The sequence below is a fragment of the Rhinolophus hipposideros genome, assembly GCF_964194185.1.
Source record: "Rhinolophus hipposideros genome assembly, chromosome: 12".
NCBI classification, from domain to species: Eukaryota; Metazoa; Chordata; class Mammalia; order Chiroptera; family Rhinolophidae; genus Rhinolophus; species Rhinolophus hipposideros.
Genome location: NC_138058.1, coordinates 62,009,083 through 62,030,752, shown reverse-complemented (window position 1 = coordinate 62,030,752; position 21,670 = coordinate 62,009,083). Strand labels below are relative to the sequence as shown.

Genomic DNA, 21,670 nt, shown 5'->3' with positions numbered 1-21,670 from the left:
CATAAAATACTCTCACCACATCCTTTTAGGACAGTAGTGTTCCTTCACTCTGTGGGGAGATCTTCCACTCTATGAATAACATAACATTAAGTTGGAAAGTTTTATATTTTGGGAAATACTAGCAAATGCCATTAAATATGTTCTTTGAAGACTTCTTTCTAGGCCACAGGCATGAAGAGGAGCCCATCATATAATCTGCAAAGTGAAAGACTACAGTCCTACCTTTGACATGAGCCTTTTTATCTCTCAAGTTTATACTTCCTTTTCTTAGTGAAATTTCTGAAAGGGGACACTTCCTAAAAGGAGATACTGTAGTAATATTATGGGAATCCCAGCACTCAATGAAAAGAATATTACTATGGAATTTTGTTAGTCAATCACCTAATGGCAGCTAAAATCCTAATTTTGAGGCATTCAAACTTCAAGTGAAATGTTTAAAATAATTTTTACATTTAAAGGCAGAGGCATCTATTGCACAAAGACATAACTATACTCATTCACATTCCAAACATAAGGGGAAAGGGAGGCTGAACAGAACAATGATATTCAAAGAATTCAAACAGTAGCACTCACCAACACATTTTTCAGCCAATTCACCTAAAAAAGCATCTGACAACTTTGGATTCCAGTCCCTGGTATGAATCTGTAATATGTGTTTTCTTGCCTAAAAAAAAAAACCAAAAAACCAAAAAAAAAAAAAAAAAAAAAAAACAGGTAAATAAATTTCTTGTCTTAAAAAAAAGTATAAGTTAATAAAATATCATCAACCCCTCAAAAGTATTTGCTGGAACAAATTTATGGATTAACCATACCCCGGAAAAGCAAGTGTTTATTTTCAAAGAAATTTAAACATCTTGGCATGCACAGGAACTCTGATTCCCATAGTAATCCACTGAGATGTATACTAGAGGATCTTGTCTCTGTTTCACAAACTAAGACATTTAATATTCTGAGAGGTGAAGGAACTTGACTAGTGGCACATATGACTGAGTGAATTTAAAACTAAATTTCATTTTTATCATTTGAAAACATATGAACAAGAAACTTTAATGTATTATAATAATCATAACTTTGAGCCAAACTATATTTAGATTTCACAGAACTTTTGGTTCTATCATATGCATGAGATATTATAACTGACAATGAACTAAACAAGCAATTTAAAACTTAAAAAGTTTGCAATTAAGAAATGAAATATATTGCATATCATTATCTTGTAAGTTAGTTGATCCTTTGGCACTGAGAAAAGAGAAAAGAAATAAAATGGAGTCACTGTAGTCAAACTGCTAAATTACTAAAATCAAGTGGGGTGAGGCATGAGGAAACAATTCTATTCTTGCTTTAACCAGCCTGAAAACTGCAAGTTTTGAATTTTTCGATGTGCATCAATACCTAGATATATATATATACATATATATATGTGTATATATATATATACACATATATCCTGTAGATAACCCTCTGAAGAACTTAGAATGTTCACATGCCCAGACCACCTGACATCTATTATCCAGACCACCTGACATACATTATCCAGACCACTAGACATCTGGAAGATTACCATCTCTGACCAATCCAGGGGCTAAAAATGCAGGACTGATTCTTCCCAAGAATGTATTTTTTACTAAAAGAACTCTGAGCTTTTCTTCTTCAGAACACTTTGGGCACTGCCTGGTTGTGTTTCTGATTTGCAAATCTTAAGACCCTGCAATAGATCTTGGTCATTCATTTCCAGCCAAAGCCTCCTGACTCCTTGTGCTCAGTTAACAGCATTTAACAAGTTATTTTTGGTAAATATTTCCAATTTCTCCCCTCCAATTCTCTCTTAAACTAACCATACTCCAGTCAAACATTTTTGCACCTACAACTAATGGAAATTGCTCCCATCAGGTTCACCACTGACCTACATAATACACTAAATACACTGGCTGATTTTCTGTCATCACCTGATTTAATTTAGCAACATTTAACACAGTTAATCACACTGTCCTCATTTATACACTTTCTTCACTTGGCTTCCAGAATTCCACTCTCCTAGTTTTCCTCTTATCTTACTGACTGCTCCTTAAATATTATCTAAGGAAAAAAAGCTGAACAGCCAATCCAGGCCTCTTACACAGACCCAACGAAGATAAATAACGTTAGGTTTAGGTCTCATAGCAGTTTCCTTGAAATGTGGACAGTCAAAATTAATGTAGAAAACTATGTTCAAGTTCCATGCTGTACAATACAGCAAGCCACTAGCCATATTATGTTATCTTATTTTAATTTTTAAATTAAACAAAATTTAAAATTCAGTTCCTTGGTCACACTAACATAACAAACAGCCACATACGGTTGGTTACTGGCTACCATACTGGAAATGATCAGTGAACGACGTAAATAAAGAACATCTCCATTATCACAGAAAATTCAATTAGGCAATTGTTCTAGACCTTGTTTCTTGTTAAGTCTCTGATTTGTGTGGACTGTACCTTAATTGTGAGGACTGTGATGGGCATACAGATGTTGAGGTCTACATGAGTAGGACAAGATAGAAGACAATTAGGAAATCAAGGTAATGGCTTCCCTGTACCAAAATTGGCACTAGCTGTGTCTCTTAGAACTAAGCGCATCCCCCATGTACTGGTAGAGCCTAAATGATTTGCTTGGACTGTTGTAAGATGTTTCATGTTTCATAATCAAATTACAAATAAATCTTAATATATCAAAAACAGAAACTTGTACCTTTTGATCAGGCAGGTTGAAAAGGAATTCTCTGTCAAAACGACCAGGTCTCCTGAGTGCAGGATCTATAGAATCAAGTCTGTTTGTAGCACCAATAACAACAATTTCACCCCTGTTGTCTAATCCATCCATAAGAGCAAGGAGGGTTGACACTATGGAGCTGTAACAAAATTTTCAGATAAAATGATAACTTAAAAAAGGAAAGAAAAAAATGTAAAAACTGATGCTTATACTTTTATCAGTCTTAAAATGCTAATAAAATCATAGCATGATGACACCTTAACGCAAGATCAAGTAATGTACAGAAATCATTTTCAAAAATAGTCAAAAAATACATCAATAGACACCTAAATCACAAGATAAACAACAAGATAAAATGGACTTCATCAAAATTAAAAGTTTTTCTGCTTCAAAGGGCACAGCACTATCAAGAAAGTGAAAAAGCAACCTAACTACGAGAAAATATTTGCAAATTACATATTTAATAAGGGCTTAGGGTCCAGAATACATAAAGAACAATAAAAAGAAAAATAACCTAATTTAAAAGCAGTTAAAAGATTTAAATAGACATTTCTCCATAGAAAATATACAAAGGTCCCATCATTAAGGATGTCCAAATCAAAACCAAATGAGGTACCACTTCAAATCTACTAGTATGGTTATAACAAAAACAAAATAGCAAGTGTAGATGAGAATGTGGAGAAATTAGAATACTCATACACTGTCAAATGTTGTGCCTCTTTGGAAAACAGTCTGACAATTCTTCAACTGTTAAATAAGTTAACATAAGATCCAGCAAAGTCCACTTGTACATAAATGTTCATAGTAGCTTTGTTCACAAGAGCCAAAAGTGGAAGCAGTTCAAATGTCCATCAACTGATGAATGGATAAACAAAATGCGGCATATCCATACAATGGAATATTATTCGTCAATAAAGTACTGATAGATGCTACAACACGGGTGAACAGTGAAAACACTGTGCTGACTGAAAGAAGCCAGACACAAAAACCCACAAATTGCATGATTCCATTTACGTGAAAAGTCCAGAAGAGCTTATCTGTAGAAACTCAAAGTATATTAGTGGTTGCCAGGGCTTGGGGGCTAATGAGAAAGAGGTTTGAGAGTGATGGCTTAAAGATACAAGGTTTCTTTCCAGGGAGATGAAACAGTTCTATAATTGATTGTGGTAATGGTTACACAACTCTGTAAATATACTGAAACTCACTGAATTGTACAGTCTAAATAAGTGAACTGTATAGGTGAACAGTATCTCAATAAAGCTAATTTTAAAAAAGAAAAAATACAACAGCTTGGAGGGGTTAATGTCTGCCAATTTATAGTATGTTTCAAGTTCCTATAGAATTATATTTGCATTATCGTTATACTTTTTTAAAGACAATTTCTTTAGAACATTATGTTAAGTGAAATAAGTCAGAAGGAGAAAGACAAGTACCATATGATCTCACTTATATGCGGAATCTAAAGAAAAGAATAGGTGAATGAACTAATCAGAGACAGTTTTGAGGACACAAAGAAAAAACCGAGAGTTGTTAGATGGGCGGGGGTGGGGGGGGGTTGGGGATAAGGGGAAAGGTGAAGGGATTGGGAGACGGCTGGTGGCCGCAAGATGGCCTCAGGGTTTTCTGGAAATTAATTTGGGGAACTTATTCAATAATGTTGTAGGGGTTTTGTTGGGTATCCGATGGGCATGCGTCCTATTTGGGAGACCACCTCAGGGATGGTGTGGATGCCTGATCGTGGCATTGTGCACCAGAGGCTAAACATTAATGAATGCCAACTATAATTTTATGTGTGTGATGTGATGGCTGGGTGTGAGGTCGGAGGGATGGTGGGTGGGGGTGGGGGGTTCACAGTGTGAGGGATGTAGATGGTGGGCGTCTAAGTATTACCTTGTCTTGTACACCTGAAACTAATAAAAAAAAAAAAAAGGACAATTTCTTTAGAATGGCTACCATTTTAACTAAGTTCAACTTAAAATCATTTTGTGCATTTTTTAGAGTAACTTTTTAAACTGACTGAAACATTTAAACATTACCTAATAAAAATGTTTCATGTCTAATTATAACATAAGCCATAGTTCTAGTAACAATGGTCTTCCTAGTTTTTCCAACTGTTCTCACTTCTATCCCTTTATTCTTACTAACACCTGCCTGAAATAATTTCTCCAATATGTTCAACATAATAAAGAAATTATTCTCGCTCCTAAATACACTAACTGTTCTAAATAAACTAACCCCAAATCTATAAATAAAACCAAAATGGTAGAAACCCAGTATACATGCATAGGGAGGATTTGTGCTTATTCTTTCCTGTTGAATAACTGAAAACTAATGATATAAAGGCCTCACTCAAGATATAAGTAGTTAGGGGCCGGCCCAGTGGCTCAGGCGGTTGGAGCTCTGTGCTCTTAACGCTGAAGGCTGCCGGTTCGATTCCCACATAGGCCAGTGGGCTCTCAACCATAAGGCTGCCATGTTGATTCCTCAACTCCTGCAAGGGATGGTGGGCTCCGCCCCCTGCAACTAAGATTGAATAGGGCACCTTGAGCTGAGTTGCTGCTGAGCTCCCGGATGGCTCAGTTGGTTGGAGTGCGTCCCTCTCAACCAAAAGGTTGCCGATTCGACTCCCACAAGGGATGGTGGGCTTGGTGGGCTGTGCCCCCTGCAACTAACAACAGCGACTGGACCTGGAGCTCAGCTGCGCCCTCCACAACTAAGACTGAAAGAACAACTTGACTTGGAAAAAGTCCTGGCAGTACACACTGTTCCCCAATAAAGTCCTGTTCCCCTTTCCCAATAAAATCTTTAAAAAAAAAAAAAAGAAAGAAAAAAAGATATAAGGGGTTAGAGAGCATTTCAGATCTTGCTTCCCAGCAACTGTCGTAAGTTTTGGCTCAAATAAACTCTTACGAAAATTCTCAACAACAACAAAAAAGATATAAGGGGTTAGAAATAGCATCCTTAAGCATAAGTTCATATTTAATATCAAACTTTTCTTTAGTATATACCAGTCACAGAAAGGCATTTCAAATGTTTGCAAGGATTTAATCAGCATTTTTACGTGTTTTGCACAAGGTTTATCAGAAGAAAAGTCTTTTAAAAATGTCTTTTAAAAAGTCTTAAAAAAAGACAGAATTACATCCTAGCTTATTCTTCCAAAAGGTGTCTTTATTTAAAAAATCTAAACTACCAGCCCCTGGATCAAAATCTTTTAGTAACCCTTATTATGTTCAAAATAAAGTCCAAACTACTTAATACTACATTGAGGGCCACTTGCCTGCCCTAATCCTTTCTCCTGCCTTATCTTCTAAAAGCATTTGTATTATCTTTCAAATATGAATATAAAATCCAACTGGAATTGTTTTATATGGTGTGAAGAGGAATCCAGTTTTATTTTTTCACAAAACAGATATCCAACTTTCCAAGCATTATTAATTATTGAAAGGTCATCCTTTCCCAAAAGCATTGTACTGCCTTTTTTTAAATCAAGCATTCACTTACGTGCGAATTTATATATGGTTCTGGGCTCTGTTCAATTAGTCTATTTGGGTAGTCTTCCACGAATATCAAATTATCTTAACTCTAAAAAGCCTTAATAACCAGTAAAGCAAGTCTTCCCACCTTGTTCTTCCAAAAAAAGTCTTCACTAATTTTATACTTTGTATTTCCATATAAATTTCAGGTTCATTTTGTCAAGTTCTCCCAAAAAAGTTGTGATTTTTGAACAAGATTATGCTGAATCACCTGACTAATGTGGAAGACAGAAAACTTAAAAATATTCAATCTTCCAGCTCATGAACATGTATTTCTCTCCATTTATTTAATCTTCCTTTAATGTTTCTGAATCAAATTTTATTATTTTCTCCAGAGATGTAACATGGAACTTTTCAAATTTATTCCTAGTAACTCCTTTTTTAAGGTGATTATACAAGTTAAGTTTTCATTTTTACACAATTACTGGTACACAGAAAAACAAAATTCTCTATATTCATTGGTTTAACCTTGCTAAATGCTCATTACACTACATCTAAGAAGTTATCTCAAGATTGCTTTGGAATTTCTACATACAAAATCATATCATCTACAAATAACAGAATTAATTATTCCTCTCCAATACACACCTTATATGGTTTTGTCTTACCAGATTACACTAACTGGGATCTACATACAGCGATAAGTAGATTTCACAACAGCCATGCTTGTAACTCTCCATATTAAAAGTTTTCATCTTCCCACATTAAGCATGCTTGTTATAGTGTTTTTTATAGACACTTTTAAGAAAACAGAGTGCCCTCACATTCTTTGTACTCTAAGATGAAGGACCTTATCATGAACAAATATTAAATTTTATCAAACAGTTCCTCCACATCTATTAAGACAGTCATATGATTTTTCACTAATATCATAATGTGATAAATTCACCTTCGTTGATTTCTCTCATTAAACAAACCTTGTATATTTGAAATAAAATCAATTTGATCATGATGCATTATCCTCTTTATATCTTCCTGGATGTCACATGTTACTATTTTATTTAGGATTTCTAGATCCATGTTCACAAGTGAAGTGGGTTCCAATTCACTTTCTCATACTGTTCAAACAGGTTTTTTTAAAGTCTTTTAAAGATATGATTGACATACAATACACCAAACATAAAGTAAACAATTTGATAAGTTTTGAAGTGTGTGAAACTGTCACCACAAAGTAAGTAACAGACCCATCATGCTCTTCCTCATGTCCCTTTGTAATTGATTGCTACTGCTCCTCCTGAACCTCTACCCAATCTCCAGTCAACCACTGATCTGTGTTCTGTCACCTACAGAATAGCTTGCATTACTTAAAATCATATATACAAGGGATCCTACAGCAATTACTCTTTTTCTTCCAGATTCTCTCATTAAGTATAATTATTTTGAGATTCACCACATTGTTGGTTTAAAAATAGTTTGTTTCTTTTTATTGCTAAGCAATACTGGGGGTTTGTCAATTTTATTAGCTTTTTTCAAAGAAGCAAATTTAAGATTTCTTAATATATTTTTGTATCTTTGTTTGCAGTTCATGTATTTGCTATAGTTTTTTGTTTTACTTATAACACAGGTTATTTAGAATTAAAGCAATAGTTTTAGTAACAAACAAAATTCTTGTCTTATCTTTTTGTGTTTATTATATTCTGTATAGTACTAAACTTTGGAAATTAGTTGTCATTTAAGGCGCAAATATGATCAAGTTTTGTAAATGCTGTGTATGTTTGAAAATAGTGTTCATTCTATATTTGTCTTACATACTTGTAAGTATGTCCACTAGATCAGAGTCATAAAATATAGTTGTTCAAATAATTAGAGCATTAACTTATTTTTTGCTCATTTGGTCTATCAATTACTGAGATACATGATAGCTCTCACAATGATTATCAGTCTCTTTATAATTTCTGTCAATTTTTGTTTTATACAGTTTGAAATGTAGCTATTAGGGAATTACAAATTTTAAACTGTTACACCTTCTAATAAATAAATTGAAGCTTTTATCATAAGTTAATCTTCTTTATATGTATAATAACGCTTTCTGTCTTATAGTCCATTTTGTCTAATACTAATATTGCTACAGCAGCTTTCTGTTAGTGTTTATTGGATATCTTTTTATCAGACTATTCTGGATATTTTATATAAATATGTGACCTACTGTGTCTAGCTTTTTCCACTTAGCATAAATCTTCAAGATTCATCCATGTTACATGTATATATAAAAGGTACACCCATGTAGCATGTGTCAGAATTTCATTCCTTTTCAAGGCTGAATAATATTCCACTGTATAGACATTACCACATTTTCCATTCATCAGTTGATAGACATGTGGATTATTTCAATGTTTGGGCTATTATAAATAACACTGCTATGAATATTTGTGATTAAGTTTTTACGAGCTTTTTTCCCCACCATTTTACTTGGAACCTTTCTGTGTCCTTATATGTAGATATGGCTCTTGTAAATGAAACATGGTCATATTTTGTTTTTTCTAGTCTGACAATCTTTGTCTTTAAAAAAAAAAAAAATTCAGTCCCTTTACATTTGGGTTTAAATCTACAATCATATTTAGTGCTGTTTCTCTTGTTGGTTCTGATTCCCCTCCCCCTCTTGATTGCTTTTGGATTGATTACATTTAATTATTCCATTTCCCCCCACTAATAGTTTAGATATTACACAATGTTTCTATTTCATTAGTGATTACTCTAGAAATTAAAACCTGCATGACTGCTACTCAAAGGTTCCATTTCCAGATTTGATGGATGAAGACCCTGTCAGAAGACTCTTTGCTCCCCTTCAGAAAATAACTATAAAACCTGTACATGGTAATACACAAGGATACACCTGAAGGAACTGGTGAGTAAAAAGAGACAGATTCCGGTGGGAGTTCATGGTCATTCAGAGAAAGGGAGACATACAACAAGCAAGTTCCCCTCTCTCTAGGTTTTGGCATGGGGCTAAGTACAGTGAGGCAAGACAGGAAGATTATGTGGGGAAATCCCTTAACTTGGCAGTCTGAGACTCAGTTCAGAAAAGAGAAGGCAGGAAACCGTTAACACTATAGAATGCAGGGGCTCCCACTGATCTGTGTCCTATCACTATAGATTAGCAAGAGTCAGTGAGGACATCCCCAAATTCTATCTCCTCACATCTCTAAATGATCTCTAACAAGGGCAGAGAATTCAAAGATCAAGCAAAAGACAGAGCTGAAAAGAGACCAATGCTACCAGCCAAGAAACAGTCTCTATTACAAGCGTAAAACAGAAAATTATGTGCTAAAACAAAGGAAACACTACTCATGAAAGAAAAACAATAGAATTCACAGCCCCTACAAATTAACATCAATAATGTCCAGAACTGCCTGACAGATGAAAAACCGAAAAAACAGAACGTATTTTAAAGAGAAAAGAAAATCAAGCAGGCCTAACAGTGAGGTGAACCAGATGTTGAAACACAAGAGGATTTTAAAGCAAGTATTAACTACTCTTAAAGAAGTAAACAAAATGCTTAAATGCATGAAAATCACAGTAGAAAAATATAATGAAAAGATATCAAATAGAAGTTCTAGAACTGAAAAACATAATTTCTGAAATAAAGAGTGTTAGATGGACAAAAAAGCAAATGGACAAGACAAAGGAAAAAGTAAATGAAGACTAACTGAAGATAGATCAATAAAAATTATCCAAGACGAAGACAGAAAAGGATTGACAAAAGACAAATTTGCAACTGTGTGACAAACACCAATCAGAATAAACACACAGCCCAAGCTGAGGCATATATCACAGCTAAGCTGTTGAAAACCAAAGATATAGAGCAAATATTGAAAGCAGCAAGAGAAATTATAAAGCATGGGAACAAGGATCTAATTAATGGCTTTCCATTTTTAGGATGCAATGTAGTAGGGAAGATAGAATCTTGGCAGGGATCAGCTGACCCACTACCGTGTTTCCCTGAAAATAATAAAACCTAGCTCTAATGCACTTTTTGGAGTAAAAATTAATATAATTAAGTTTTACATTTTTATAAAATTAATATAATTAACATTAATGTTTCCATAATTAATTATATTATAATATTAATATTAATTATGTCAATATAATTATATAATATTTATGTTATATTATATAAGACCCAGTCTTATACTATATTATATAAGACCCGGCATTATATCATATTATATCATATCATATCATATATTATACCCAGTCTTATATTATATTAAAATAAAACTGGGTCTTATATTAATTTTTGCTCTAAAAGTCGCCTTACAGCTGATGGTCCATCTAGGTCTTATTTTCGGGGAAACACGGTAAGTAGAGGAGACAGAGCTGAGATTCCAAGGAGACCAAGAGGACTAAAGTTCACAGAGTACCAGAGAGGAGACCAATGTACAGAGAGTGAACTCAGGAAATATACACAAAGCCCCTCATGACTTCAGCTAAATACTACTGATCAGTGCATGCATATGAGGAATTTACTCAAGGCACAGGGAAAAAAATAGCCAGAAGAACTAGAAGTAACAGTATTTTATACTCATAGAGAGCCAGAAATACTGCCAGTTAACACAAGCCAGACTGGGAAACCTCATTGCAAGTAATGCACAGAAGGACCCTACTTTATCAGTGGGAAATATTTAGCCCTACACTGAAGACTACTCCAGATAAACAGAACAAACCTTACAAGTAAAATTCAAAAGAATCAAACTGTTTTTATGGTAACTGTATCCCGGGGGTGGGGGGAACTCTCAAGAATATTTAATATCCTATATACCACTCAACAAGGAAAAATTTATGTCTGGCTTCCAATAAAAATTGCGGGTATATAAAGAAGCAGAACAATACAGTCCATAAAGAGAAAAATCAATCAAATTAAACCAAACCAGAACTGATTAGAATAGGCAGATGACATTAATTATTATAACCATATTCCATATGTTGAAAAGTTCCTTATATCTTCATATAGGAGATACAAAACAGACACAAATAGTATTTCTAGAAATGAAAACAAAAATATGTAAGTCAAAAAATAAAAAAATATAATGAACAGGATTAACGTCAGATTAGACACTGAGAAAAGATAACAAGAAGACAGCAATAAAAATTATCCCAAATTACACAGAAAATACCATTTAAAGCAGAATTAACAAATTGTCAGTGAATTATGGGATAGCATCAAGCAACTTTAATGTATGTGCAATCAGAGGCCACAAGTAGAAGAGAGAAAGGGACAAGGGAGACAGAAAAAGTATTTTAAGAAATAATGGCCAAAAACTGATGAAAACAAGCAGGTCACAGATTTAAACAGTTCAATCCAAGAATGAAAAAACTCTACCATGAAACACCATTAAACAAATTGCACAAAACCAGTGATGAAAAAAAGTAAAAGCTGTCTGAGGAAAAGGATATATTACAAACAGAAACAAAGATGACAGCAGAACTCTTCACAGCAACAAAATGAGGGAGGAGACAGCAGACCAACATCTTTAAAGTGCTGAAAGGAGACAAAATTCTATACATAGAGAAAATATTCTTCAAAAACAACGGCTAAGTTTCTCAAAAACTTACCCATAATACTACTATACAGCCCAGCAATTCCACTCCTAGGTATCTACCCAAAAGATATGAAAACATGTGTCCACACAAAGACTTGCACATGACTGTTCATGGCAGCAGTACTCATCACAGCCGAAATTGCCAACCTAAGTATCTATCCAATGTATAGTATTATCCATACAATGGATACTATTCAACAAAAAGGAAGGAAATACTGACACATGCTAAATCAACGGTGCTCTTTAAACCATCATACTCAATGAAAGAAACCAGACACAAGAGACCACACATTGTATGCTTCCATTTATTTGAAATATCCAGAAAAAGGCAAATTTATAGAAACAGAGATTAGATTCATTTGGCTGGGGAGATAGGAACAAGAATTTATTTCAAATGGACATCCTGAATCTTATGGGGGGATGGTGACGGGGGTGTTCTAAAATCGATTTATTCTAATGGTTCTACCACTCAGTATAGATATTTTGAATTTTACATTTGAAATGGATGGATTTTACAATATATAAAATATAACTTAGCTTTGCGCAGTGGCAGTATCGTAGCCAATGAGGTGTATCCGAGGCACAATTATTGCTAATTAAAATATAACTCAATAAAAGTAGTTTTTAAAAAGGTTAAATAAAGGATGTTTCAGATTTGGGAAAGCTGAAAAACTTTGTACCCTATGGATCTACACTGGAAGAAATGTAAGCAGAAAGAAAAATATGGCACATGGAAATACTTATCTACAAAAGAAATGGTAACTACATGAATAATTCTTTAAGTTATTACTATTGTTCTTGTTATTATTATTTGAATCTCTTTAAAAAATTGTACGGTATTAAAAATGTATGACAACAATGGCACAAACTTCAGGAGTGGAAAAATGCTAGTAAACTGTTTTATGGTTTTCCACTATATGAAAAACAGTATATGATCACTTGAAGATAGATGATGATAAGTTAAAGACATCTACTATAAACCTGAAAGTTACTGTAAAAATAATAAAACAGTCATGACTAATAAGCTAACAAAAGAAATAACTGAAATTATAAAAAATATTCAATTAATCCAAGGAAGGAAGAACAATAGGAAAAAATGGAACAAGGGACAGAGGGACCAATAGACAACAATCATCAAGATGATAAATTTAAACCTAACTCTATCAATAGTCACATTAAATGTAAATGCTTATTTGGGGGAAATGAGTATATTCATTATCTTGATTATAGTTACAGTTTTGCAGGTATATATGTTAAAATCTATAAAGTGTATCTTTAATTATATGTCAGTGCTGCATATATATAGTTTATACTATATGTCAATTATACCGCAATAAAGTAGCTTTAAAAAAAGTCAATAGCAAAATAAAAAGATTCTAAAATATCTTCAAAAAATGTTTTTAAAAGACAAGAAGCAGAAAAAGAAAACAGACACAAATAGACAAGAAATGGTGATCTCCAATTCATCCATGTCAATAATTATATAAACATTAATGGACTAAACAGTCAAATTAAAATGAAGAGATTGTCAAATGAAGAAAGCAAGACCCAACTATACATAATAAAAAAAAATACTCTAAAGACATAGAAAAGTTGATAATAACTTAATGGAAAACACATGTCAAACAAAAAGCATAAGAAGTCTAGGTTAGCTCAATTATTATCTAATGAAAATAGATTTCAAAACAAAAAATATTAACACAGGGGACGGCCGGTTAGCTCAGTTGGTTAGAGCACAGTGCTCATAACACCAAGGTTGCCAGTTCGATTCCCACATGGGCCAGTGAGCTGTGCCCTCCACAACTAGCTTGAAAACAACGACTTGACTTGGAGCTGATGGATCTTGGAAAAACATACTATTCCCCAATAAAAAAAAAAAAAAAAAAAAAAGCTTCCAACCTTGATCAGGTAATTAAAAAAATAAAAATAAACTAAAACAAATATAACTATATACACATGTATATATATACACACACACAGATAAAGAGGGATATTTCATAAAAAGGTAACTGCAAAATAAAGCTATACCAATAATAAGTATGTATGTACCCAATACAAAACTTCAGAATAAATGAAACAAAAACTGGCAGAATTAAAAGGACAAATAAACAATTCCATAATCACAACTGGAGAAAAATATCTCTCTGCAGCTCTTAGAATAATTAGACCAAAAAAAAATCAGTAAAGAAACAAAAGATTCTGCATAACATTATTACAACCTTGTCCTACCTGATATATAATACAGAATACTATACTACAAACAGCAGAATACAAATTCACAAGATCAACAACAACAAAAAATGCAGGGAGGACGGTTAGTTCAATTGGTTAGAGCGCAACCTTAACAATAAGGTTGCCGGTTTGATCCCCACATGGGCCACTGTGAGCTGCGCCCTCTACAACTAGATTGAAACAACTACTTGAGTTGGAGCTGATGGGTTCTGAAAAAACACACCTAAATAAATAAATAAAAAATTTTTAAATGCAAAGAGTGAAAAAAAAACCCAATAACAAAAAATTCAATGAATTTTAAGTCTTTAAGAGTTATGGTCTCTGACCACAATAAAATTATATTACAAATAAATAAGATAATCAGAAAAAAACACAATTTTAAATTAAACAACACACTTCTAAATAATTGTGTCAAAGAGAAAATGACAAGAGGAATTAAAAATTGTTTTGAACTGTATGACAGTGAATATACTATGGGATGCAGCTAAAGCAGCGCTTAAAAGGAAACAGCCTTTCAATGCCTGTATTAGAAAAGGAGAAATGTTTCAATCAAAATTTAAGCTTCCACCTTGATGTGGGGAAAAAAGAAGTTAACCCCAAAGCACAAATTAAAAAAGGCCAAGAAAAGTCATGGCAGGACCTTAAATGCATATTGCTAAGTGAAAGAAGTCAATGTGAAAAGATTACATACTGTATTATTCCAACAATATAGCACTCTGGAAAAGGCAAAACTATGGAAACAGTAGAAAAACTCAGTGGTGCCAGGGGCTGGGGAGGGGGAGAAACGATGAATTGGTAGAGCACAGAGAATTTTTAAGGCAGTAAAAATACTCTGTATGATACTACCGTGTTTCCCCCAAAATAAGACCTAGCTGAACAATCAGCTCTAATGCGTCTTTGGAGCAAAAATTAATGTAAGACCCGGTCTTATTTTACTATAAGACTGGGTCTTATATAATATAAAATATCATATCATATCATATCATCTCATACAATACAATACAAGACCAGGTCTTACATTAAAAGGTAATAGATTCTAACAGACATTTCACAAAAGAAAACATCCAAATGGGCAATAGGCACATGCAAAGATGCTCAGTATTATTAGTTACCAGGAAAATGCAAATTAATCCACTACTACACCCCTAGAATAGCTAAAGTTAAAGAGAATAATAATACCTAATGTTTGCAAGAATGAGGAGTAACCCAAATGCTCACACATTACAGGTAACATGGTACACTTTGGAAAACAATACCAATTTATTTTTTATTTTTTATTTTTTTTAAATTTTATTAGGGAATATTGGGGAACAGTGTGTTTCTCCAGGGCCCATCAGCTCCAAGTCATTGTCCTTCAATCTAGTTGTGGAGGGCGCAACTCAGCTCCAAGTCCAGTCACCGTTTTCAATCTTAGTTGCAGGGGGCACAGCCCACCGTCCCATGCAGGAATTGAACCAGCAACCTTGTTGTTGAAAGCCCACGCTCTAACCAACTGAGCCATCCGGCCAGAAGCTTAGCGGTAGCTCATTGTCTTCAATCTAGTTGTGGAGGGGACAGCTTACTGCCCCATGTGGGAATTGAACCGGCAACCCTGTTGTTCAGAGCTCGCACTCTAACCAACAGAGCCATCCGGTCACCCCAACAATACCAATTTAAACATGCATTTACCACAGGATCTAGACACTCCTCTCTCCAGTATTTACCCAACAGAAATGGAAATATATGTCCACACGAAAATGTATATGCAAATGTTCCTAGCAGCATTATCATAATAGCCAAAAACAGAAAAGCAAACGAAATCCCCATCCCACGAATAAACAAGTAAATTGTGGTACACACACATATACACACAGTCCCGAAGGAATACTATTCAGAAATGACATGGATAAATTTCAAAAATAGTATAATACATCAGGATTAAGCAATTTTTCTATAAAAAAACAGAAAGTCAATGTTTTAAGTTTTGCAAGTCATACGATCTCTCTCACAACTCAACTCTGCTCTTGTAGTGCAAAAACTGCCATATGTAATTCAAAAAGAAATAAACATGGCTGTGTTCCAATAAAACATTTACAAAAACAGGCAGGAAGCTAGATTCGGCCCTCAGGTTGTTGTTTCCTGACGCCTGTACTAAGTGAAACAAGTCTTCCTCAAGGTCATAAGTCACATTTTATAAGCCTCCTAGCACTTATCCAAGGGCTAAGGCTAAATACTATGTCAATGAGTGAAAAATATCCAACATAATCTGATTACAAAAAAATTACCTGTGGATCTGATCTTGTCTGCTAGAGCGAACTGGAGCTAATCCATCTATTTCATCAAAAAATATTATAGAGGGTCTCATCAAATATGCCTAATATAAAAAGAAAAAATGTTATTTATTGTACTAGTCTCCATTTTTAAAATTTAATTATTATGTTTTTTTAATAGCTAATATAAGCAAATGATACAACATGCAGCAGGTAAGAAAGATTACAAAGAGAAAAAGGAAATCTGCTTGCCAACCAGTCTCCAACCACTTGGCCTTCTCCCAGTAGACATCTACTGTTTTCAGTTTGTTTTCTTCTTCCATACATGTTGTTTATACACATATACACAAATATGTCTTTTTACACACAACTTTTATTTTATTTAATGCATTGCTTTTATCATCTCACACAGACTATTTTATGAAACAGCATATTTTAATTAGTTCCCAGATGAGTATATAAAGATCTGCCTAATTCTTTTGAACAGACACAAAATGGTGAATGAAAGTAATTAAACCAGTGCCTACTCATGGACATTTAGGCAATCTTTTCCTATTATCAACAATGCTTGAATAAATATTTATGTACATCTACCGTTTCACATGAGTATAAATATCAATGTAGTAAATTCTAAAAGTAGAACTACTGCTTCAAAAGACATGTGTCTTTCCTAATTTATTAGACGTTTGCAAATGTCTTTCATCGATGTGTCAATTTACCCTCTCGCCAGCAATATTTAAGAGTGCTCACCAACAATTATCAAACTTCTTAAACTTAACTAATTTTTTTAGGATAAAGAATGTCATCTTAGTATCATTCTAATTTTTATTTCTATCATCAAAAAGGTAAGCACTTTCCATATGTTTAAGAGCCATTTATGTTGCTTTTTCTATGAAAATTCTATTCATATCCTTTGTGAATTTTTTGTAATTCTATTGAATTACTGGCCTTTTGCTTACTGATTTCTAGGAGCTATTTGTTTTAAAAATTAGACTTCTGTCTTTGAAAGGAAATACAAATGTTTAATGCAAGGGATATCATTTATCTTTTGGTTTTGCTTACATGATTCTGTTACTATTCAGAACCTTAAAAAAGTATTTTATATAGTGGATCTTTTCTACCATTGTTAGACTCTCTCAACTCTGAGAAACCAAATTCTCCTGAGTTTTCTTCTGGTACTTCCAGTGTCATTTTTCTCACTTAAATCCTAGATCCAGAAGGAACTTAATTTGATTTGAGGTAAATGAATATTATTAGATTACAAATAAAATGTCTTTATTGTACAATTTACTCAATATAGTTTATTTATATTTCAAAATTAGTTCTAGAAATCATGGTTCAGAGGAAGGTCAGCTTGTTAAAGAATGGATATGAATTTTTCATATTTCCCTGACTAATATATGTATTAAACTTCCAGTGTTCTCTAATAATTTGAAATGAAGGACAATTCAACCACAAAACTTAGGTTTTGGAAAAAACTTTCTAAGACTAGAATAGAATTATGTAATAAGATTTGATAATCACTTTTACATACATGAAACACACAGTTCTTTTTCAGACCTATAGACTCACAGAACTGCAAAAAGGAAGTACAGTATACTACATGCCAGTCACCATGATAAGCATTTTATGTACATTTTTATGGTAAAATTTCACAGTAGTCCAGTGAGACAGGTATTATTTTACAGAAGAGGCAACTGAAAATCAGATGCTTTCATTTACTTAAAGTTATACACTTAATAGTAAAGCCAGATATTTAGTAAACAGTAAAGCAAACATTTCCATTCCTTTTCTCCACAAAGAAAACTATGAAACAGAAATAAAGTAAATTTAGATTTAAAAAGCAGCATGATTTATGCTATAGTTTTAAATGAAACCAAGGCACATACCTACTCTCAGAATGAAGTGGCTAAAAAGTATAACTCTGTCAAAAATTTAAAATCATGTCATTGGATAGCACGTCAACATTCCCAACCTAATTCTTCCCTCATCCACCACTGTTATTTTATATTTATATATTTCAATTATTAAAATCTCTCGAAGCATGCAGACTGCAAATGTTTGACTTAACAATAGACACTGAGCACCCTGAAGGTAAGAATTTTACCTTATTCCTAATAATAACTAAAAATAATATTTCAAGTGCCTTACCAATTACAAAGGGCTTTGACACACATCAACTCAGCAATGGGTGCAAAAACAAACGCTTGGTGAAAGCATTTTTTAATTTCATGTGAATTTCCACAGACACAATGAAATACAGGTTGCATTGCCATATATAAATGACTTCATTCACTAGCCCAAACAATCAAAAGTGAATTTATATTAGGACTAATTTTTATAAGTATTAGGAAATAATATTTTTAAAGTTACTGTTAAAAATAAACTGTAAAGACAGCCTACACGATATTCACTCACCTTACTGTCTTTTATAAGCATTCATTTATTACTGATTTCTTCCAGCATCACATTTATAATTGATGAAAATAAGTAAATATACTGCTTTGTGAGAGTTCATGCACAGATGTTAAACTTTTTATGTTTGTTGTATTTCCTCAGATTTTAATTTAATGATAAATGTTATAACTACCGTTCTGAAAAGCACCTAACATGGTATTATATGCTTGGTAGCCACCTCAATAAATGTTTTGTGAATCATCTTAAATCAGTACTAGTAAAACAGCTATTAAATACCTGTAAGGCATTCAAATTCAGATTATTGATCCTAAATTTAACATACTGATGAGAAAATATGCTTCCTCATGAACAGTTTGCATTTACACACTAAATGCATTAAATATTCTAAAATATATTTCCATATTCACTGATTTCACTTACCTGATCAAAAAGAAGCCTAAGTTGCCGTTCTGATTCACCAACCCATTTGCTCAGACAGTCTGCTCCTTTTCGCATAAAAAAAGCCACCTTTTTGTCTCCTTGACTGCATTCATTAGCTAATGCTCTGGCAACTAAGGTTTTGCCTGTGCCAGGAGGGCCATAAAACAAACAGCCCCTAGAGGAATAAAAAATCAATAAAAGTAAATTAATGTTATCACCACCACTATTAACCAATATACAGGATGCACTTCTCGTTTAATCCTGTATTAATGTATATTATAATTATTACGCACTGATAAAGCTTTTGTAGTATATAGACAAAAGTTTCCCTGTGCTGAGAGTACTCAAGGATATTCTCAAAGCACCAAGCTTTGACAGACAAAAAAAATAGTTAAGTCAGGGTAATTTGGCAAGATGTATCAAAATTTTAAATGTTTTCCCTATGATCCAGAAATTTTACATCTTAGAATGTATCATATAGAAATACTCAAAAGAATGCTATTTTTAAAAATGTTAAAAATGGATGCTCAATAGCATTGTTTTTAATTGTTTTAAAAAAGCTGAAAAAATCTAAATGTTATCTATTAATAAAGAACAAATAAATACGCTGTTATATCTATAAAGTTAACACTAGTGCAGTGTCAAAAACAATAACACACATTATTAATATGGCAAGGAGTCTAGAGTAAAAAAGTTGTAAGAGTACTACTGAATAACCTCATTTACATTGAATGTTTATATGTTCATAATATAGGCAAAATATAAATTTAATATTTGCATATATGTATAAAAGAAACCTGTAGAGCATATACAAAATTGTTCATCCCTAAGGAATAGGATTACTTTCTGCTTACAACACTTTCTCCTTATAACTCTGTTTTTTCAAGTTTCTCCCAAGGCTATACTACTTTAATGACTTTGGAAAAAGTAGTAATTATTTTAAAAATTCAACTTACCTTATATAAAAAAAAAACAAATAAATTGCTATTATGATTTTTAAAAGTCACTGTAGAATTAGAGGCCAATTTTTTAAACCACTCAAATAGAAGGTAATTCTTTAATAAGATTTTCTACATCCTTAAACACATAGAAAATAAATTAGAACCAAATCTGAATAAAAAGTACCTCCTACCAAATGAAAAGGATCATTTAACAGTTTAAATCTAAGTCTATTTATGTACATCTTCAGAATATTTCATTCTTCCCAATTTCCTTTAACATAATTTCTCAGCCTTTTCTAATATTTATCTAACCACCTCATGATCAAACACAATTAATCTGATCATAAAAATTATCAAGCTTACCATTTCAAAAATACCCTATCATTAAGTCAAAGAAACACTTCGATGAAACAGTGCTTCCAAAGACTACACACCATATAGCATCTAACTCAATGCTATCAGGAGGCCATATGAAGGAAAACCGATTTGGGCAATCCACTTGTGCATTCCAGGCCTACATGAAGAATTTCATCCCATACCTTACTCTTAAATGCTGAAATGTAAACTTCAAGAACACACTTAGTACCACAGCCTTAAGAGTCAAAAAAATGAAATCTTTCCTAATTTTCATTGCTAGAACACCCCAAATACATAGGAAATATTTATATTTATAATCATTTACTAATTGAAATTTGATTAAATTAACAGAAATAACAAGACTTACCTTGGAGGCTGAATTTTAAATTTTTCAAAAATTTCTGGATATAATAGTGGGAATACTACCATTTCCTTTAGTGCATGAATATGATGGCTCAAGCCACCTATGCTATCAAACCGTACCTTGAAAAAAAGGGAAAAAGATTAAAATAAAATAATTTTAACTGTTTATAGATTTTTAAAAATATTTGAGATAGTCTTATGATGCAGAAATACACGCTTTCAGCAGGAACTATTGAACATAAAGCTCAAAAAATTATTTTTTATATAAGTGCAAAAAACTAAAGCTGACAGAAAGCTACCATTCTTTAACCTCTTAGTAACTACGGTCCAAGATTAATGCCCAATTTAATACTTTAAATGGGAATCTATAGGAGACATTATGTTGTATTTACACTCTAATAATTTAAATGCCTTTTAAAATATCATCTATCACGTGCATTCTCAGCAGAGGCAAAAATTAGCTCTGGATATGGTAAAAATTTCTGGCTATTACAATGGTTTGTGACCTCCCAAAGCTCAACTTTATCTGACCAAAATTTTAATCTTTAATACTAATTTGTCTAGATAGGGATAAATTTTTCTCCTTTAGAGATAACAATGAAAAAATAAGTTGAGAAACACTGATCTATTGCCAAGAAGCAACAGAGATTATTTTTTCCACCTATAACAATTTAAATATCTAAAAGACTTTGTAAATTAAAAAGTTAAAAAACTATATAGAAGAAAGTATTCGAAGGAAATAGTGCCAAAATGTTGACAGTGATTACCACTGGGTTCTGGGAGATTTCTTCCCCTGCTTTATTTTGTTATGATACTTGAAAATGTTTTACAATGAATGTATTATTACTATGATAGAAAAAACATAGGTA

At 32.9% G+C, this 21,670-nt stretch overlaps 1 protein-coding gene across 1 annotated transcript in view; it reads right to left on the bottom strand.

Moving 5' to 3' along the window:
• The window catches only part of ATAD2B (ATPase family AAA domain containing 2B), a 112,841-nt gene that overhangs the window by 56,869 nt on the left and 34,302 nt on the right, over positions 1-21,670 (bottom strand). Inside the window, exons 11-15 of the mRNA XM_081068856.1 lie at positions 20,806-20,921; positions 19,141-19,315; positions 16,318-16,406; positions 2,728-2,887; positions 574-664 (exon numbers count right to left, since the gene is read on the bottom strand). Coding sequence (XP_080924982.1) covers positions 574-664; positions 2,728-2,887; positions 16,318-16,406; positions 19,141-19,315; positions 20,806-20,921 — 631 coding nt within the window. The remainder of the gene's footprint in view (positions 1-573; positions 665-2,727; positions 2,888-16,317; positions 16,407-19,140; positions 19,316-20,805; positions 20,922-21,670) is intronic.